The sequence below is a fragment of the Eretmochelys imbricata genome, chromosome 6, assembly GCF_965152235.1.
Source record: "Eretmochelys imbricata isolate rEreImb1 chromosome 6, rEreImb1.hap1, whole genome shotgun sequence".
Lineage (NCBI taxonomy): Eukaryota > Metazoa > Chordata > Testudines > Cheloniidae > Eretmochelys > Eretmochelys imbricata.
In genome coordinates, this window is record NC_135577.1 from 102,514,375 (window position 1) to 102,537,181 (window position 22,807).

Consider the following 22,807-nt stretch of genomic DNA (forward strand, 5'->3'; position numbering starts at 1 on the left):
TCTTTTCCTTGTCTCTCTCAATCCTCATATCTCCCTATATTATATTGTCTGATTATCATCCCATATTCGGTCTCTCCCCTCCCCTCAATAATCATTCTCTGACTTTCTCAGTATCACTTTTTTTTTTTTTTATAATGTACCCTTATCAATCACTCTCTTCTATCCACATCATTCATAAACAGGACCTGGAAATTTTACCAGAGATCTTAACATAACTATACCCAGCAGCTTAAGAATGATATGACAGAAAGGAAAATTCCAACACCAAGATGTTGGGAAAGGGGTGAGTGCTGAAAACCAAATGAAAATGATTAGATTCTTATCAGTTCCACTGCCGCTGCTCACAAGATTCTTAATGGCAGCAGTCAAGATTGATTAACGTTCATGCTGCTGAAGCTTAGCAAAGCTATGAGCAGCGGCAGACACACTAGAGCCATCTGTCTGCAGATTTAAGAAGACAGCACTATATCAGTTAACCTTCCAAACATAAACCAAGTATAATTCTAAGAGCTAAAAATTCTTAAAAACAAAACAATCCCCCGCCCCCAAACAGTAATTGATAGCACTTGCCTGGGAAAGCTTCCTACACGCCACATATAAGCAGCGTTTGAAAAATCTACTCAACACTAAGTTGAAATATACTTAAGACATTATTAATGCAATAAGTGGCCAAGAAACCCAAAACAAAACAGTGACTGAAACCCAGATTTCTTTGGAAGTGTCCTATATACTTAAAGAGTGCCATTTGTCAATCTTGCAATTCTTCGGCTCAGATCAGGATAAGCAATGCCAACCACCTACTCACATCAAAAGGAAATCTAAGAAGCCTCATTTGAAGCTTCTAGAGATCTTCCAAACTGAGTTATAGCTGAAGAGACAAAAAACTTTACTAGTAGCCTGGAGCGAACACTTCAGATTCCAACTGAAGTCATACCCAAGGAAGTCAAGTATGGGGTCTACAATTCAATTTACCGGCTGCCAACTAGACACGGAGCCATTGATCACTACCCGTTAAGCCCAATGATCTAGCCAGCTTTCTATCCAGTCCATTCATCCATCCCATACTTCTTTAACTTGCTGGCAAGCCATACGTATTTCTGGGTGGCACATTGAACCATACATTATTAATACCACCACCTCAAACTGGAAGAGAGAAGTAGTCTGGTCCATGTATTGCCACTTAAACCAGTAACAAGATCCATGCTTATTCCTGCCATGATAGCAACATATCATAACTGTCATCTAGATGACCTCATAAGGAACATATTTTTTCTCCTTTATTGGGAGTGGGAATGAGTGGATGGTCTATACCACATCTTTTTCATCTCAATTACGGTCCCTGGAAGCGAGTATAAAAAGCTAAATTAGTAGAACATTAAAATTACAGGGTTAAAAGCAATAAAAAGTCAGGAAGAGTACAACTTTCAGAAGTGTCTAAGTGACTTTAGCTTCGTACCATTTTCATTGAAAGTTAATGATTTAGGCTCCTAAATCACTTTTGAAAATGAGATCTGGGCCTAAATTGGAGAGGCATTTTGAAAATTTTACCCCAAGTGCTAAAAGTTGTGTATGCAACCATAACTCTATAACCCTCTCTGTATGTATTACAATATAGTACTTTGTGATGGCATACTATATCTACTTCCTAGCAGCTAGGATCATCTGGGCATATCCCACCCAGTCAAATGCCTGCCACTGTGGAGGCCTCAGGCACTGGTGGTATCTTAATCTCTCCTGTTTTCTGCTTGTGGCACACAGTTTAGTCTCATCAGTACTGGAATGCTTTAGTCTAACCCAAGTAACTGGGTTCAAAATGAAAGTAACTGGGAGAAATGTAATTACCTAGGATATACAAATGGCCAGAGTAGCTCTAATAATGGTACCTTCTGTTCTGAAACTTTATGAAACTGTATTGCAAATATGATATACAATTTTCTCCTCAAACCTCTAACAAACACATAGTGTTTTCTATGGATGAGATTTTTTCCAAAAGCTCTCAGCCCTGGCCTAACCCTACTCCCATTTAAGTCATTGTAGAGTTAAGATAGGAATGAGTTCTTTTGAAAAATCCCATCCTATAGCATGCATACAAATCCTGTATCTGACATGTGCACAACAAGCTGCTGTTATTAGAACAGAAGAACTTGCTAGAAAATATAGGCCACCTGTAACTGAAACTCAGTTAGCTTTGTAGTTACAGCTTAGCCTGTTAATGCACTTAAAGGCTGTGTTGCTCGCTGAGATGAACAAGGGTATGCGTTGCTCACAATATTATATTATATATAAATGCACCTTATAGAAAACTGAAATATAAAAGCTAAGTAAAAGAAAAAACAGTTACCTACCTTTCGTAACTGTTATTCGAGATGTGTTGCTCATGTCCATTCCAAGTAGGTGTGTGCATGTGATACCTGCCGACTGTGCAGCCCCCTGGAGTGGCGCCTACATGACTGTGCATATAGGTCCCTGACGACCTGCCACCTCTTTGGTTCCTTCTTGCTGGATATTCCAACAGAGGGGAGGCAGGTGGGTCTTGGAATGGACATAAGCAACACATTTCAAAGAACAACAGTTATGAAAAGTAGTTAAACTCTTTTTTCTTCAAGTGATTGCTCATGTCAACTCCAAGTAGGTAACCCCCAAGCAGTCCCTTGGAGGAGGGGTCAGAGATCACCAAGCTGTAGACTGGAGCACTGCTCTGCCAAACGCAGTATTGTTTCTAGCCTGCTGATGATGTAAACGTATGCATAGATTAACACATGGCCACCCTGCACATGTCCTGGATGGGGACCTGCACCAGGTAAACTGCAGATGAAGCTTAGGCTCTTGTGGAGTGCACTGTCGGTGGTGGAGCTGGAATCTTTGCCAGGTTGTAGCATGTCCTGATACAGGCCGTGATCCAAGAAGAGATTTCTTGGGATGAGATCGACAGACCTTTCATTCTTTCAGCAATGGCAATGATGAGTTGTGTTGACTTCCTAAACGGCTTTGTTTGCTCAATGTAAAAAACCAGAGCCTGTCTAACATCTAGGGAATGGAGTCTGCGTTCCCCGTCATTAGCGTGTGGCTTTGGGAAGAACACTGGCAAAAAGATGCCCTAACTTGCATGAAACTGTCAAACAACTTGAGGGAGAAAGGCCAAGTGTGGCTGCCATTGTACCTTGACCCTATAAAAAAAAAAAAAAACTATACAAGAGGGCAAGAGGGCTCAGACACTCTTCTGACAGACGTTATAGCCACTAGAAACGCTACTTTCCAAGAGAAGTAAAGCAACAAACAAGTTGGTAGAGGTTTGAAAGGGGGCCCCATGAGCCTTGAGGGCGCTAGGTTAAGGTCCCATGGGGGACGACGACCAGCTGCTGCACCTGGGGGTTCAGTCTGTTTAGCCCTTCAAGGAAATGACCAACCATGGAGTTAGCAAATACTGACTGCGCCGCTGCGCCCAGGTGGAAAGCAAAAGTAGCTGCCAGGTGCACCTTAACTGACAAGACTGTCAGCCCTTACTGCTTTAGTAGTCCAGTATAAAGGGAATTGAGGACTTAAGCAGAGGGGTGCCCTTCCGTGAGGACCAAACAGAGAACATTTCCCACTTGGCTAGATAAGTGGCACGAGTGGAGGGCTTTCTACTGCCGAGAAGAACCTCCCTAACTGAATCAGAGCACTGGAGCTTTAATGGGTTTAGCCATGGATTTTCCACGCGGTGAGGTGGAGACACTCCAGGTTGGGGTGCTGAAAACGGCTGTGGTCCTGCGTGATGAGGTCTAGAATCATGGGAGTGTCCATCAAGAGGTTCAACAACATGGCGAACCTGTGTTGGCGGGGCCACACTGACGCTATGAGAATCAGTGAAGCCTTGTCCTGCTGGATCTTGAGAAGGATCTTGTGAGGAGTGGAAATGGCGGGAATGCATTCAGCAGGAGCCCTGTCCACGAGACGCGAAAGGCATCCGCAATCAAGCTGGGGCTGTGATTCAGGAACAATTTCCTGTTGCCTCCTGTCGCGAACATGTCTACCTGGGGAGATCCCTACCTCAAGAAGATATCGCTGATGACATCCGGTTGGAGAGACCATTTGTGGCCATGGAAAGATCTGCTGAGGTGATCGGCCAGCTCATTTTGTGTGCCTGGTAGATACGATGCCTCCAACTGTATCGAATGGGCGATGCAAGAGTTCCACAACCTACGGGCTTCCTGGCACTGGGAAGAGGAGCGAGCACCACCCTGTTTGTTTATATAGAACATTGCTGTGGTATTGTCCGTCAACATCAATATACATTTGCTCTGAAGATGGGTCTGAAATGTCTGGCAACCTAGGCCACCCATAGCTCCCGGACATTGATGTGCAGCGATAGTTCTGCCTGGGACCGTAGACCCTGAATCCTGAGGTTGCTCAGGTAAGCTCCCCATCCAAGCGCTGATGCATTTGTAACTAGCGACAGCTGAGGTTTGGAAAAGGGTAGTCCCGCACAAACTGTGGATCGAACCACCACCGGAGGGATTCGAGAGCCCAAGGAGAAAGTGTGACCAGACTGTCCAAATGGTCCCAGTGTGGTCTGTACACCTGGGCCAGCCACGCCTGGAGGGGATGAAGGAGCAGTGTTGCATGCTGCACAACAAGTGCATGTTGCCATATGCCCGAGTAATTTTAGGCAGTTTCTGACTGTCATGGTGGGAAACCAGTGGAAACCTTGTATGATGGTGCTCATGGCTAAAAAACAAGATTTGGGCCGAAACGCCCTGGCCTAGGCCGAGTCCAGGAGGGCCCTGATGAATTATATTTGAGTGGGAACCAGAGCAGACTTCACCATGTTGAGACTGAGGAATGTCATACGTACCAGGTTCACATGGTCCTCCACCTGAGCTTGGGACTGGCCCTTGATGAGCCAGTCTAGGTACGGGAAGATTTGCACTTGACGCTTTCAAAGGAAAGCCACCACAACTGCCATGCACTTGGTGAACACCCAGGGGGCCACTGATAGGCCGAAGGGGAGGACCTTGAACTGCTTACCTGAGGGCTGCTTAGCCAAGCCCTGCCCTTGGCCAGAGGAGGACTGAGATGGGTGCCTCCTATTGCTTCTACCCCCCGCTTCCTATAGAAGTCCTGTCTAGGAGGGACAAGGTAGAAACGTTGGGCGACCTGGGGCTTGAATGTCTTTCTTTGTGCGGCTGGTGTATGCAGTCTGAAAGACTTGAGGGTCGCCCCGCAAGTCCTTAAGGCTATGTAGCCTTGAGTCTGTCTGTTCCGCAAAAAAAATCCGGAGCAATCAAAGGGCAGGTCCTGAATTGTATTCTGCACCTCGTGCGGGAGCCCTGAGACCTGTAGCCAAGAGTGTATCATGCCTATGGCCTTGGCTCTGATGCGGGTGGCCGAGGTCCTGGCCACCATCTTTCCCTCCTCCAGAACCGCTCCAAACCCCAAAAGGGAGTCCCGCTGGAAGCAATTCCTGGAGTTTGGCCAGAGAGCTCCAAGAATTATAAGCATAGCTGCTCAGTACCTCTTGCTGGTTTCCTACGCGAAGCTGGAGCCCCCCAGTGGAGTAGACTTTCCAACCGAAGAGGTCCTTGGATTTGGGGGTAGGCTCCGGTTGCCCCGGCGCTCTTTGTGGTTTACTGCCTCCACCACCAGAGTCCTGGACTGGGGGTGGGTGAAGAAGTGCTCGTACCCCTGAAAAAGCACAAAGTACTTGTGCTCTATGCCCTTGGCTGTCAGCAGGATAGAGACAGGCATGTGCCACAGCGCCTTGGTGGTATTTTGTATAGTTCTGATGAGGGGCAGAGCCACCCTCAAGGTCCCTTATGGGGCCAGAATATCCACCATGGGATCTGTGTCCTCAGAGACCACTTCTGCCTGCAAGCTCTGGGCCACCCTCCTGAGCAGGTCTTGATGGGCTCTGGTGTCCATAGTGGGCAAAGTGGTGGATGTGCCTGCTACTGCCTCATCTGGGGAGGACGAAGATGACGCCCTCGGAGGTACTGGGTCCTCTTGCACCACTGGAGAGAAGCAGGAAGTGGCAGTAGCACTCAATGCCACAGCCACTTCGGTGCCAGTGCCGACGTTCTCATCAGCCTGTACTTGAGCATTCCTACCCTTTGAGCATCCCTATCCCTACCACGCCTACAGATGTGGAAGGAGGATCCGGGGAACTACAGGCCAGTCAGCCTCACCTCGGTCCCTGGAAAAATCATGGAGCAGGTCCTCAAGGAAACAATTCTGAACCACTTCAAAAAGAGGGAAGTGATCAGGAACAGTCAGCATAGATTCACCAAGGGCAAGTCATGTCTGACTAATTTAATTGCCTTCTGTGATGAGATAACTGGCTCTGTGGATTGAGGGGAAAGCAGTGGATGTGTTATTCCTTGACTTTAGCAAAGCTTTTGATACGGTCTGCCACGGTATTCTTGCCAGCAAATTAAAGAAATATGGGCTGGATGAATGGACTATAAGGTGGATAGAAAGCTGGCTAGATCATTGGGCTCAATGGGTAGTGATCAATGGCTCCATGTCTAGTTGGCAGCCAGTATCAAGCGAAGTGCCCCAAGGGTCGGTCCTGGTCCCGGTTTTATTCAATATCTTCATTAATAATCAGGAGGATGGCATGGACTGTACCCTCAGCAAGTTTGCAGATGACACTAAACTGGGAGGAGTAGTAGATATGCTGGAGGGTAGGGATAGGATACAGAGGAACCTAGACAAATTGGAGGATTGGGCCAAAAGAAATCTGATGAGGTTCAACAAGGACAAGTGCAGAGTCCTGCACTTAGGATGGAAGAATCCCATGCACCACTACAGACTAGGGACTAAATGGCTAGGCAGCAGTTCTGTAGAAAAGGACTTAGGGATTACAGTGGACAAGAAGCTGGATATGAGTCAACAGTGTGCCCTTGTTGCCAAGAAGGCTAACAGCATTTTGGGCTGTATAAGTAGGGGCATTGCCAGCAGACTGAGGGACGTGATCATTCCCCTCTATTCGACATTGGTCAGGCCTCATCTGGAGTTGTGTGTCCAGTTTTGGGCCCCACACTACAAGAAGGATGTGGAAAAATTGGAAAGCGTAAAGCAGAGGGCAACAAAAATGATTAGGGGACTGGAACATATGATTTATGAGGAGAGGCTGAGGGAACTGGGATTGTTTAGTCTGCGGAAGAGAAGGATGAGGGGAGATTTGATAGCTGCTTTCAACTACCTGAAAGGGGGTTCCAAAGAGGATGGATATAGACTGTTCTCAGTGGTGGCAGATGACAGAACAAGGAGTAATGGCCTCAAGTTGCAGTGGGGGAGGTTTAAGGTTGGATATTAGGAAATACTTTTTCACTAGGAGGGTGGTGAAGCTCTGGAATGGGTTATCTAGGGAGGTAGCGGAATCGCCTTCCTTTGAGGTTTTTAAGGTCAGGCTTGACAAAGTGGGATGATTTAGTTGGGGATTGGTCCTGCTTTGAGCAGGGGGTTGGACTAGATGACCTCCTGAGGTCCCTTCCAACCCTGATATTCTATGATTCTATGTGGCCAATGGAGGGATTCACACCTCCAACAAGGATCTGGAACTCAGACCCTGAACTTGGTGGTAGGTCCATGGTGTCCAAAAGTGCCACTGCATCGGTCTTTGCCACTGTGGAGGCCAGGATGCTACAGGCACCGGCTGCCCCTTGTCTTGTCCAGAACGGTGCTGGGAGCAGTGCTGGCTCCACCTGGAAGCTTAGGAGTCTGCCTCAGATTCTGAGGAGAAGTCCGAATCTGACCAGGGCAATGGAAATTGAGATGGTGCTGGGGATCGGTGCCACGACAAAGGCAATCGGCGCTACATCATAGTGGACTCACCCCATGTTGAATCAGCGTTGGTGCTGACGATGTTGCCAGTGCCGCACCCGGATTCTGAGCTGGTGCACTTGCTGGTGGAGTGGGGTAACTGTGCCGTCATGGTAATCAGGCCATCCTGAAATGTGTCCAGATTGGAGGGAGCATCCAAGTCATCCTCCAAATCTTCCTGCACTGGGGAGTCCACCATGGCTGGACTCAACGGACCTCCCCGAGAGGCCGGAGTTGACGGTGCCAGTCTAGGCGAGCCCAAGACTGGGTGTCCCGATGCGGGACACACCCCACTCGTGCTCGCCTGCTCCACTACCCTAGCAGGGAAGCGCCCTGTCAGCTATCTTCTTCTTGTGTGGCGACTGCGACTGGTGCCTTGCATTACAGCGAGTCCTTGGCGTCGGTGAATGTTGGTGCCGGGACACCTTGGCAGGGTCCTTTCTTGGTGCTGAGGCTTTCCAAACCGAGACCAGCGCACTGAAGCACCTGGCACCAGGTCAGACGCTGCCCAAGGTGGTTGGGGTTGAAGAGCTGACTCCATCAGAAGGAGCTTTAAGCAGAAGTCCCGCTCCATCTTAGTTCTGGGCTTAAACCCTTACAGGTTTTATACCTGTTGGACTCTCCAAGACACTTCAGACAGGAGTTGTGAGTCTCCCCCTTTGGCATAGGCTTCAGGCTGGACCTGCACGGCTTAAAACCTTGAGACAGAGGAATGCCCTGTATTAGGATATAGATATTCAGGCCTGCCTCTAAAGGCCTATACTTTAAGAATTTAGGTATATGTTTATCATTTAGCTAGTAATAGAGATATACAAGAAAGAATCTGTTTAAGGGCCTTCTCTCACTGTGACAGTCTGAGGCCCTGTTCTTAGGCCAATGCCTTTCGCTAAGCAGCAGAGGCAGCCATAAGCTGGGAAGCGTATGGTCACATCCTCACATTCCAAACTAGTTAATATGGGGCTGTTAGCAAGGTGATCCGATCTATCACCTCCAGAGAAAAGGAAGAGCCTAGAAGATGTAAAAGGAAATTTAGTTTGATAGTTTTCTGGCTGGTAAGAACTCACTTATCAATAGACACAGCTGGAAAACCCTTAAGTCTTTATAGATGTAGTTGTGAAATCCTCACTTCTGTATTATTTTGTCATTTTTGTTCCCACTTTGCTATTGTTTATTTGCATGGTCTCTGTCTGGTTCTGTGATTGTTTCTGATAATTCATTTTGCTGGGTGTAAACTAATTAAGGTGGTGGGATATAATTGGCTAGCTAATCATGTTACAATATGTTAGGATTGGTTAGGTAAATTTTTGTAGAAGGATTGGTTAAGGTATAGCTAAGAATATTACTATATAAATTAGGGGCAAACAGGAAGTAAGTTGGGATTCGAAAATAAGGAAAAAGAAACTTGGATTTAAACTTGCTGGAAGTTCACCCCAATAAACATTGAATTGTTTGCACCTTCAGACTTCGGGGTATTGTTGCTCTCTGTTCATGCGAGAGGGACCAGGGAAGTGGGAGAGTGAAGGAATAAGCTCTCTAACACCCTGGTCCCTGGGATGGGAACAAAGTGGTGGGTAGGAGGTAACCCCCAATTAAAACTTAACAACAACTACACTGAACCCTAACTATAATTTTATCACTACCTATACTTTAAACTACTTACAGAGAGAGAAGAAAGAAATCACCAGGGAATTGCTTGCTAACACAAGAGAGGAGCTGCTCCAATGACCGTTACTGACAGTAAGAAGGAACTGAAGAGGCGGAGAGTCGGCAGGGACCTATATACACGGCCATGTAGGTGCCACTCCAGTGGGCTCCACAGCCGACCTGACGGCTACCGCCAGGGTACTTTCCGACGATCATGCACGTGGTACGCATACACCTACTTGGACCTGACATGAGCAATCACATGAAGAAGAATATACTGAACCATGAAGACAATTAAATGAATGACAGTGAAAATATTCTAATAATAAATATTAGAAGAGTCTACATATGCATCAAAAGCTGTAGAATAAATTGCGCAATACTGTACTTGAAAGAATCATGGACTTCGTGATCCAAATTATAAAAATACACAGTACAAAGGAACATAGCTAATGCTGCAGGTTAAAAGTCAGAAAACGTCAAAGCTGAATGCTAGAATTGTACAATCTTACAATTCTACAATCTTACAATATATTCCTGATGTAGATTATCATACAGAATTTCTTCAGCTTTTCCAAGACAGAAAATAAGTTAAGCATATGCATAATTCTTTGTGAAGTCAGTTCCTTAGTAAGGTGTGCAATGGGAAGACCCAGGCCGATATACCTTACAAGCTATATAGGTCATAGAGTTTTCAGAGAAAAGGTTCTCTCCTGAAGACCTCCTCTGGCTGGTTCAAGTGTTATAAGATAAATAGTTTCAGATTATGAAATATCCATGTTCTGTTGCCCATTTATGCAAACCAAACAGAAATTCTAACTCCCATCTTCAAAAAGCCTAAGAAATTCCACATCATAAACTACACTGAGAAACATCAAGATTGTACAATTATAGCACTCAGTGGGACTATGCTGAAAATTAAGCATGTACATTAAGCTTCTAGAAGATTGCAGCAGCTTCTCTTAGCCTTTCGGCATCTTACAAAGTCTGTGCAGAGACTGAGCTAAGGTCTCCTGCAAAGTCCTCACTGTAGCCCACTGTACTTTTCACTACACAGTTAACATTAGAAATGTACTTAAGTGCAGCTCAGACTTCCTTAGCTATATATTTCAAGAACTTTAGCAAAAAAACAAACCAAACCAACCCCTCCCCCCAAACACTCATACAAAATACACTGCATATGCTCCATATGCAGTTTTCAAAGGCATGAACACTTGTCAAATTAAATGCAATTTTCCCTGCTGGAACATTTTAACACACTTCCCAGCTAGGGCTATTTCTGTGAAATAAAATTAATTTTCAACTTTTATCCACTTCACAGCTGTGGAAGATCAGACAAGAATCCCCCCCCCCCCCCGCAAAAACAAAAAAAACCCCACAAAACCCTATTCTTCCTGCTTTCTTCATATTCCCTTTTGGTCTGAGATAATTTCTGGAAGATGTCAGCCCAAAAGGTGAAAGTTTAACAACATTACAAGCAAGTAAGTTCCTAGAACAGAAACAGTGTGTCAGCCTTAGGTATAGTGCTATTGTTGCTGCTCCTGTTGTAATATTGCACCTACTTTACATAACCCTTCCCTCCCACATCAGACACAAGTGATTAGTTTGTAATGTTGATTAAAGTGCCCTCATCTCCTTGATCTTGAGCTATCCTGCTACACAGAGGTCCTTTCATACACTATTGATAAGTAATTTCCCCCTTGAGACACTTCTCCATTATTATTTAGGCACAGCTTTGGTAGTAACAGGAACCCATCATATTTTGTAGATGGCATACACATCCAAACTATTTCATCAGCATGGAAGAAAGAAGAAACTAAGCTCTGATACCACCAATATGCAACACTTGCATACATAATTTCCCACTGAGTCATTTCCCATTGGAAAACTGCCCCTATTTACTTTAGTGCACCAGATAATTTTCATGGTAAACTGCTCTGTAAAATGCATTTCAAAATGCAAATAAATTAAAGCTGGCATTTCTGAGCCTACTGCTGACAGCATGCATCCTTCTGAGACAGTCAAATTTCAGCTTGATGCACTCCCTTTGATATTTGGGCAAAATCGCTAAACTTCTCTAACTCAGTTCCCCCCAAATCACCTACAGATAATATATACTTACATCACAGGGGTGCTGCAAAACAAATTAATATCTGTAAAGCACTTTCAAAATAAAGAGCAGAATATTACTATTACATGTGGATCGGCTAGTAGGATGATGCAATTTGAGAACAAACATACATGTATAGAGTCTTATATTAATTCCATCCTTTTAAAAAGACTGGCTTAAACAAAAATAATTGCTTTGTCTGAAAACTGATCTATGAGTATAATAAAGGAAAATTATAATATAGAAAGGCCATGCACTCAAATTCCAAATAGCAAGGGATAAGACAACACTAAGTACATAAATTATTACATAACCTATCTGCTCCTCCCCTCCTATTCTATTCTTCAGATCCCTAGAAAACACAAATCATAGACTCAAAGTGAGCTCAACAACATTTTGGCAACATTACAAACATCACAGGAGCTTGCTGGCACACAGAACCGGTCAATAAAGGGGGTCAAGTAAATGGTGTTTACTCACTCTGTGGCACACTTTTGCAAGTTTTTATTTTTTAAACTTTAATAATACAAAGGGATAGGATTGATAGCTTCCAATGAGAGAAGAAATGTATAAAATAATATTTTTAAGTTGCAAAAGAGCGTCACAAAGTAAGCAACACCACTTACTGTCTTCCCCCCATTCCTGAAATTGGTCAGCTCCAGGTTCCAGTGAGTGGTTTTTTGATCTTTGCGATATCACTAGAATAGGGCATGCTGGAACACCAAGCTGTGTTGGCAGTTAGGAGGGGATGAAAAAGAAAATGGGGGGGAGAAAACCCAGAACGAATTTAAATTGAATTATGTGCTGAATGCCTTTCTTATACCACCTACACAGGCCAACGATAGGCGTGGCAATTTTTTTTTTTATAATTTTGATAGATAATATTTATGTTTATTTTAAATTGACAAAAATAAAAAAAGCTTAAAGTGTTCACAGTTGTGCAAAATTATGGGTTTTAAGATTTATTTTTATTGATTTTAATTTTCTCGATTGTGGGAAGTTACAGGAGGAGTCAGGTAATTATATAATGACAGTAGATACTGAGATTCAAGAAGTTCAAGTTTTATAACCATTGACAAATTGTGTTTTAACATCACGTGTCAAAATATACAAAGTAAATAGCCTTAAATCCAAGCAGCATTCTTACTTTGTGTATCTGTACGTTTTTGGATCATCATCTACGGAAATATTTTTTCATCAGTTTGAGTGGTGAAACTGACACTGATAAAAATGTAATCCTTCCAACCCTAGATACAGTCCTGCCCACAACCCCTAGTCCCCACCATGAGACTGGCATCCCTGCTCTATTGAGCCCTGACTGCTCCCTGCACACTGGAACCCTGCCCTTCCTCCGAGCCCCTGCTGGAGCCGACACTGCCCCATAACACTACATAACTGTCAAATATTATTGTTGTATCAACGCACAAATAATGCAGCCAAGGTCCCACCGTGCCAGCAGTCCCATATTACTACCCTGGCAAATTCTGCAGTCATTCAAATGGTAACACCTTACCTGTTCATCTTGTTTCTACCAATATTCCTCTATGCAGGCCCAGAATGAAGAAAGGTACTCTTAGAACTACTTTCTAAAATGGTAAAGTCCAACTACCCACTCTCTGGGCTGGTGTAACAGGACAATTTTTGAATAGCTGTCAAAATTGATTTGCAAAGAAACATAAGATTGCAGATGGAAACATGAAGGAGACAAAACACAGCCTCTTTTGTCACTTTACTTATATAATGGGGGTGCTTGGTTGCTCATGACCAGTTTGAGACTCATGATTACATAAATGTAAATAAATATTACATCAATTTTTTCCCTCTCAATAAAGAGCATCAAATCTATTTTACACACACACGGTTTTTTTAAAAAATAATTATGTTTATAAAATATGTACACAATTCAACAAGCACCCATACTATTCTGTTGGCACCCTCGTAACACTAAAAAATTAGAACTGCATAAATTTATACATATAAACACATGCACAAAACTATGTTAAAAGATTGTTAAGGTTGCTAAGTCAAGTACTCAAACGTGAGGAAGGAAATACCATAATTAAAGTTGCCCATGCAACCTTAATCCAGCTCCCTTGTGCATATGACATGGTCATTAATTACATGAACACATACCCTATTTTCCACAGAATACCTGGCTCATTCAGTACCCAGGACTCACCATACTCAGTGATTGAGCTGCTGTTTTAATATTTTGGTTTATTCCCATTGTTCAGTGTGTGGTCCCAGGCACACCATTCAAACCCTACTTGGAAGACAGTATTATTAATTTCCCCAGTGGCTTTTTTATGGCTGTGACAGGATAACTGCCCCCAGCAAGAAAGGGAGCAGGGTCCAGTGCACCTGGCTAGATTAGCTGATGCCCAATTGGGTATAAAGGAAGGCACCTGGGCCTTATAGAAGGGGAGTCAGCCACAGGTGCTGAGGGATGCTTGCAGACAATGCAGGGAGTAAGGATGTTTCTGCATGGCCCTGAGACAACAGGGGAAATGCAGCAACCAGAAAGGTCTGTGGAGAAGGCCAAACTTCAAGCAAGAAGTGCTTGGAGAACTGGAAGATAGACCCTCAGGGAGGAGGAGCTGCACCCAATTTGGGATTGGGGTGGAAGAACTGAATTGTTACAGAGAGGAGAGGTGGGCTCAACTGAAACTGGAATTGGGATGAAGTCTTTGAAGGTCTGAATTTTCTTTTGAAAGACTTTGAGCTGGATGTACCAAATTGGACCCCAAAATGTTTGCAACATGTGGCTTATGTGGACTTTTTATTAAAAGGGAGCCTGATTTAAAGAGAAACTGAGTCATGCCTCAGCAGAGTCACAGTTGGCCAGAAGGGGCAATATAATATAGATGCATCCATTTACAATGGCATTCATCACAATAGTAGCAGACTGCTTCACAAACATGAATGAATTTATTCTCACACTAGTGAGATGAGGTGACATTATCATCTGAGTTTTACAGATGGGGAAACTGAAGAACAGAGAGATAAAAGTCAAAAGTGTCCAATAATTCTGAGAGTTCAGTTTGACACCCCAACAATCTATTTTTGAGGGTACTTAGCTTTATATACGACTTATGTTCAAAGCACATTGACTTCAGATTCAGTTGTGAGTGCTAAGCTCTTTTGCACATCAGACACCAGGTAAAGCACCCAGAAAACAAAGAACACAATTAATGTTCACCTGTGAAAAAAAGTTTGGTTTGAATGACTTGCCCAAAATCACATCTCTTTCTGCAACACAGTTGCAGACACCCTACTTTATTCACTACACACCTTCCAATTTCTGCAACAAATGAGGGAGCAGTCCTACAGATTACAGCCTCCTTCACTACACACAGATCTAGCCAATTCATTGAATGAAGCAGGGATCCTGTGGAAAAAAAACACTATAGAATCATAGAAACACAGGGCTTGAATGGACCTCAAGAAGTCATCAAGTCCAGCCCCCTGCGCTGATGGATGACCAAGTAAACCCTAGACCATCCTTCATGGGTGTTTAACCTATTCTTAAAAAATCACCAGTGATGGAGATTCTACAGCCTTCCTTGGAAGACTATTCCATAGCTTAACTACCCTTATAGTTCGCAAGTTTTTCCTATTATCTAACCTAAATCTCCTTTGCTTTAGATTAAACCCATTACCTCTTCAGTGGACATAGAGAACAATTGATAACAGTCCTCTTTGTAACAGTCTTTAACATATTTGAAGTGTGTTATCAAGTCCCCCTCAGTCTTCTTTTCTGAAGACTAAATGTGACCAGTTTTTTTAATCTTTCATCATAGGTAAAGATTTCTAAACCTTCTTTCATTTTTGTTGCTCTCCTCTGGACTCTCTCCAAATTGTCCATATATTTCATAAACTGTGGCACCCAGAACTGGGCATAGCTGAGGCCTCATCATGGAAATAAATACTGTATTGTAACGTATATGCACAAGGGGGCAATCTTAATTCTGGCATTTTTTCACTTTTAAGTGCTTGACTTTGCAACTAGGGCTGTCAATCGCAGTTAATTCAACCAATTAACACAAAACAAATTAACTAGATTTTTAAAAAGTTGCTATTAATCAGTTTTAATCGCACTGTTAAACAATAATAGAATACCAATTGCCATTTTTAATTAATATTTTGGATGTTTTTCTATATTTTCAAAATATATTAATTTCAATTACAACACAGAATACAAAGTGTACAGTGCTCACTTTATATTACAACAGTGCCATGCAAATGCATGTTCTCACTTTCAGGTGACATTGTAAATAAGAAGTGGGCAGCATTATCACTTGTAAATGTAAACAAACTTGTTTGTCTTAGCAACTGGCTGACCAAGCAGTATGACTGAGTGGACTTGTACGCTCTAAAGTTTTACATTGTTTTGTTTTTGAGTGCAGTTATGTAAAAATAATAACCCTACATTTGTAAGTAGCACTTTCATGATAAAGAGACTGCACTACGGTACTTGCATAAGGTGAATTAAAAAAACCTATTTCTTTATCTTTTTTATAGTGCAAATATTTGTAATAAAAATAAAGTGAGCACTCTACACTTTGTATTCTGTGTTGTAATTGAAATCAATATATTTGAAAAAGTAGAACTACATGCAAAAATATTTATAATACATTTCAATTGGTATTCTATTATTATTTAACAGTCCGATTAAAACTGCGATTAATTGCAATTTTTTAAATCTCGCTATTATTTTTTTAAAATGGTCTGAAAGCCCTAAATATTTTTGTGTGCAATGTCTTAGGTTTTTAAAAAAGAAAAACGGAAAAAAACAAAATTCTATCAGGTGGCATAATACTGACACAGGTCACCTGCAGGGCCACACAAGCTAATGGAATTTTCAAAGGGAGGATGCTCAGAGGGCTGCTCTCCCATCTATCTTACAGCTGCTCCAAATGGCCAGTGAATAGGAATATTTGAAGCCCTCCTTCCCAGCTGCTGTGGCTAATGGTCTGAAGGGTTTCTGGGGCTATCCTTTCTTCTTCTCCCTTTCTCTTTCATTCTCTCTCTGTAAAATGAATGACTACCCTAGCTCAAGTTTATAAAAAAAACACACACATGAGTGTGGTCTTTCCTACTTTCATTCCTCTTCCACTAATGTACCTGACTTGTTCTCTTTCCTTCATTCAAGCCAGACCCCATATTTAGCTCCACCACTGCATTTTCTCCTCTCCCAGAGTAGGGAAGGGAGCAAGAAAGAATGTGGAGCAGTGAAATGAATGAGAGTCAATCAATAAAGATGTAAACCGAACTAGGGAGGAGATACAAGATGACAGTGAAAAGACAGCTTGTTGGTTTTAAAATTTGATCTCAGGGAGTCTTTGGTCTCACATAAAGAGAAAAGAAATTAAAAATGAATACTGTGTCAAACCTTAATATTTACTGTATGTGGGAAGAAGAGGAGAGGGCAGCATAAATTAATGTACTGGGGGCGAGCTGCCACCCTGATAAGTTTGACTGTTCAAAAGCCTTTTGTTGCTTTAAAATCTCAGATAACACAGTTTGGGAGGTGTATGGCTTGAAGCACAGCTGTATTTCAGCCAGATTAGTAGGTTTAAACTTTGGGCCAGTAATGTTTGGTAAATTTTTCAAGCTTTCAAATGTACCAATAAGCCATTCCCTCTAGCACAGTGTAAAGCATCCGTTACTATTCTGTGTACCTTCTTTCATTTTCTCCAGAAACAAGCAGAATTAGATGTTTCTGCCAAACATCTTCCATTTTCAAATCCTTCCCAATTGATATACCTGAGAATTTTCCCTCCTTCTTGATACTTTGTGGAAGTCAGAAGAGCTAGGATACAGTGAAGGATGTTTAGTCTGCCCTGTGTAATGCTGCTCTCTGCTTTTCAAAGCTGCAGAGGGCAATTAATAGGACTCACATTTTTATGTTTAAAGTAAATCATTAATCCTCACAGCCCCACTGTGAGGTTGATAAGCATTATTCTCATTTATAGACAGTAGAAACAGAAGTAGGGAGGGGTTTAAGTGACTTATCCAAGGTCATATAGCAAGTCAACGTGAGAACCAAGACTCCAGCCTCAAAGTACCCCCTGCATACAAGTTCTTCAACCATACTCCACATGCAATACACTATCACCACTGGCTAAGGCACAAAAACCAACAGTAGAGAAGAAACTGGTCTGCTATTATTCTATCAACTCCTTCATCCTGTATAACAGATACTCCTATTTCTGACAGCTGCACATGTGATGCATGTCTTGCTGCTTGAGGCTGTTGCAGTACTAACTCCTCTTGCCCAAATTTCCTCCCCAAAGCTTATCCAATTCATGTAACTTGGAGTCAGTGGTTGATGTTTGTTGGGTCAGCAAATGACACCATCAGCAAACAGGTTTCAGAGTAGCAGCCGTGTTAGTCTGTATTCGCAAAAAGAAAAGGAGTACTTGTGGCACCTTAGAGACTACAAATTTATTTGAGCATAAGCTTTCGTGAGCTACAGCTCACTTCATCGGATGCTTGCAGTGGAAAATACAGTGGGGAGATTTTATATACGCAGAGAACATGAAACAATGGGTATTACCATACACACTGTAATGAGAGTGATCAGGTAGGGTGCTATTACCAGTAGAAGAGGGAAAAAAAACTTTTTTAGTGATAATCAAGGTGGGCCATTTCCAGCAGTTGACAAGAACGTGTGAGGAAAAGTGTGGGGGGGGAGGGAGGGAATAAACATGGGGAAATAGTTTTACTTTGTGTAATGACACATCCACTCCCAGTCTTTATTCAAGCCTAAGTTAATGGTATCCACTTTGCAAATTAATTCCAATTCAGCAGTCTCTTGTTGGAGTCTGTTTTTGAAGAAGTTTTTTTTGTTGAAGAATTGCCATCAGCAAACAGCATTCCAATTTTGTAATAAGTAAGATGGCAATGGGTGGGGGAGGGTAAGCACCTTTGAGGTGGACAAAGAGGTCAAGATTTTCAAAAGTGACTAATGAGCTTGGATGCTTAACATAAGGCACCTAAATGGGCAGTTTTCAGAGGGTGGGCGCTGAGCACTTTCTGAAGATCAGGCCTTTAAAGTGTTTCAAGCTGGCCACCCCAAGATTATTAGTCAATTTTTGAAAATTTAGGCAATATGTGCATTCTCCCCGTTCTACACACAGGAAAACACATTCAGAGATCAAGTGATTCAGCTGAGGAGCATCGTAGTCTTGTAAGTTAGACTAGAAATCAGGAGACCTGGGTTTGACTTGCCCATGTAACTATGGGCAAGTAATTTTAATCTTTCAGCCACAGTTTCCCCATCTGTTATGGGGTAACGATATTCAACAGGGTGTTTTGAGGCTCATCTAAATAAACTAAGCTTAAAATGTTATGGCAAGTGTGACACATGGCTAAAAAGGGTTAAATATACTGCAAAATAAATAACCCTCAAAAGACATGTGGGGAGATGTTTGTTTTTCTGTAATTACAAATATAGGAGTAGGGTCAACAATGCAATCAACAGTCCCTGTCTACGCTGCATTCTGATAATTCAGAGGTCAAAAGAAGATCCTAACATTTAAATGAATTGTAAACATGGGATATCTTGGTATTCATCTCTCTTTGAAAATGTACTGTGAATGGTGGAGGAACAAGCAAATGGCCTTATGCTAATTCTTATAGTTAAGTACTGGCTATGGACCTCCTTCAAAGTCATCCTAATTACCTTTTGTTCCCTGAGGAACTCCAACTTGTCAAAAGACATGAAATTGTATAAAAGATCCTTGGATCCTGATTCTGTCATCTCAGATCTGCTTAGGCTACATCAGGGGAAGTCTGAGTCACAAGACTGAGGTCCCAGTTATGTTGGTATGCCCTGAATATGATATTTGGACATTGGACTATAAACTACGAACTATTTCTGAAAGAACTCTTTGCAACTACAAAGCTTACCATCTCAGCTATGAATCTGCACCTAAATGAATTGAACTCATGTCTGTATGTACATTGATCTTTTAACCATCTTTTAACCTCGTTTTTTAATAATTTTAATTTAGTTAATAAGAATTGGCTGTAGCGTGTATTTGGGTAAGATCTGAAACATTCATTAACCTGAGAGGTAATGTGTCCAATCCTTTGGGATTGGTAAAACCTTTTCTTTTACGTGATGAAATAAGATTTACAGAAACTTTCATCATATTTGATGTGGGTTCCTGGATGGAGGCCTGAGGCTGGATTACTTTAAGGGAACTGTGTCTCGACTTCTGAGTAAGCAGTAAGGTAATAAAGAAGCTATTTTATGCTAGCTTGGTAAATCTAAGTATTGGAATATCCACCAGCTTTTTAAGGTTTGGCTGCCCCATTTTTTGCAGTGCACCCTAATTGAGTTACCATAGCCGTGCCCCACTAGGACCACAGTCACAGCAAGTCTGCAGAAACATTTAGCACTGTGGTCACTTCTACAGACTACACAGTTACCAAGAAAACATGACCATTATCTCCATCATTCTTGCTTTTGTTTGGTTTAAGAAGCTGGGATCCATTGACTGCAGATTAATAAAATACACATCTGTGTGCCTTACCAACTCTGCCTGGCTCTGATGAAAGCCTTATAGCGCTCACTGTGCTACACAGAGTTGATACTTACTTTTGCCCAGTTCACAGGGTTGGGTATGAATACCTAAGCAATGTGTGTGGGTAAGAACACCATGCATAAATTGTTTTTAATATCTAAATTTCTCCATGAAAACTTTTCAACAAATGCACAAATTCAAAACAAGACAGATTAGAACAGATTGGGCGTTTCTTGGCAAAACCATTTTGCAATTATGAGACAAAATAATTAGTAACATGTTTAAGAAACTAAGTCACCACTATTTTTTCAAATTTGTATCTTCCAAACAACTTGTCTGCGCAGCCTCAACCTTCAGAAAAATTCTACTCTGGCATAAAATCATACATGTGAAATTTTAGGTGAAAAGATTTAGGGCACATTCATTCTTAGTTACAGAGGCTGCAGTCTTAACAAGTAAAAGCGTAACAACTGGGTAAGAATACTCAGTACACCTTGCTAACTTCAATTCAACTTTGCTCAATTAAGTACTAAGGTAGTTTGTTACATTTACAATATAAGTTCTACAGTAATAAGTCTAAAGTTCACATTTTAATTGCAGAATATCAACTTTATAGCTCAGCCTTCCAAACTTTGTTAATCTTTTGCACATAATAAAATATATATATATAAAAAAAAGATGCTGAAAGCCAGTTTCAAGTCAACTTTCCACGTTAAAAAGTAAGAGCTTCAGACTTACCTGTAACATACCAACTATTTCCACTTTATTAAAAAAAATGAAGGAGTGAAGTGTTGACAGCATATTTTCTTCAAACACTGAGGGAGTGGGTAGAACCATATCTTGGATATACTGTACTCTGTATGTTTGATGAATTTTTTGCTTCAGCTCTGGATCAGATATAGGAATCACCTCTTTAAATTTTGCTGTTTTTGTCAGAAATTCCCTGTGTTTCCGTGACGGCGATAAAGAAGGATCATATTCTAGGCATCCAATTACGTCCATTATACATTCCTCAGAAAACATTACTTCAAAAAGTGCAGTTCTGTTCAAAAGGAAGATTCCCTTGATAATTTCATACAAGTGGTGTAGTCCTTCAAGGTTCTCCAAGTCCTCACACACATGAAAAATTTCTAAGAGCTTTTTAATATAGCCCTCATTTTCCAATGCTAGTGCGAGTTTTTCACGACGCAGTGGGGAAGGCAGTGAAGATGCCACAAGTTCCGCAATTTCCTCTAGCCGATTCAATTCACAAGATGGCAATTCTAGACCTGGTGATGACATATCATCAAAACGTTCCTCCTCAGATTCATCTACAAGGTCCTGAGTAATATCCACTGAAGGATCTTTTCCTTGAACCTATTGCAATGAGACATTTTTTGTAAGTAAATTTTGTAAAATTTCTACTGGCAATTTAAAAAAAAAAAAAATTTCTAAAGATGTGCATTTCCAGTAAGGGACAGAGGGTGAAGGAAAACAGCAAAAAGCCACACTACACTCCTTGATTGTACAAAGACTTCTAATCATATTTTTATTAAAAGCATGATCTGGAATGTCAATTATTCTACAGTAACTCCTCACTTAAAGTGTCCCGGATAAAGTTGTTTCATTGTTACGTTGCTGATCAATTAGGGAACATGTTCGTTTAAAGTTGTGCAATGATCCCGTATAACGTTGCTTGGCAGCCACCTGATTTGTCCACTGCTTGCAGGAAGAGCAGCCCATTGGAGCTAGCTGGTAGGGGCTTGGCACCACGATGGACCGGCAGCCCCCCATCAGCTCCCCGCTCCCCTAAGTTCCCTGTGCAGCAGCTGCCCAGCAGGCTACCAATTGCCAGTAGTTCAGCCATCCCTTCCCCGACTGCCATGTGCTGCTCCTGCTCTCTGCCTTGGAACTGCTCCTGGGAGCCTCCTGCTTGCTGTGCAGGGGATGGGGGAAAGAGGTGGACTAATGTCAGGGTGTCCCCTTCCTCCTACTCCTGCCCCCCACTTACCCCTTCTCCATATAGAGCAGGGGGGAGACACAACAGGACTCAGGACTGAGAGAGCTGGCCGCAGCTGCTGTCTCAACTTCCTGATCTTTTTAAAGACAATGTACTTAGAATGTGGTGTCAGCGTACTTAAAGGGGCAATGCACATCTCTCTCTCCCCCACACACAGAGTGTGTCTCTCTGTCTGCCATGCTGTCTCCCCTCCCTCCATTCCTGCTACCTTGTACAGCGTGAGGCTACATTAACCCTTGAGGGCTCAGCCGAATGCTAGATCATTTAGCACTACAGCATTCCCTGGGAAATATCCCATCCTCTAACTTCACTACCTCAACTAAGCTTCACAATCATCAGTATTAATTTGTTTAAAACTTACACTGTCTCTCTGTGTGTGTGTAGTTTTTTGTCTGGTGAAAAAAATTTCCCTGGAACCTAACCCTCCCATTTACATTAATTCTTATGGGGAAACTGGATTCGCTTAACATCGTTTCGCTTAAAGTAGCATTTCTCAGGAACATAACTACAACGTTAAGCGAGGAGTTACTGTACTTCCTGGAGCCAAAAATAAATGCATGAATAAGAGTTTGCCATTTAAATACAATGCAGTTCAGGTTCTGATGTGCTTTTGAATCCTGGCATAAAAGGCACAGTATGGGACACTGAACACCTTCATTAATATACGATTTTGAAACGGAGTAATATTCTGGACTAGATATTTAATTGTATTAGTTT

General features: G+C 42.2%; 1 protein-coding gene across 3 annotated transcripts in view; it reads right to left on the reverse strand.

Annotated features, from left to right (window-relative positions):
* The window catches only part of PPP4R3A (protein phosphatase 4 regulatory subunit 3A), a 73,322-nt gene that overhangs the window by 19,731 nt on the left and 30,784 nt on the right, over nt 1-22,807 (reverse strand). For 2 of the 3 annotated variants that reach the window (XM_077819272.1, XM_077819273.1), the window contains exon 4: nt 20,830-21,447. The exons of the other annotated variant lie outside the window; for it this stretch is intronic. In XM_077819272.1, coding sequence (XP_077675398.1) covers nt 20,830-21,447 — 618 coding nt within the window. The remainder of the gene's footprint in view (nt 1-20,829; nt 21,448-22,807) is intronic. 3 annotated transcript variants of the gene reach the window in all.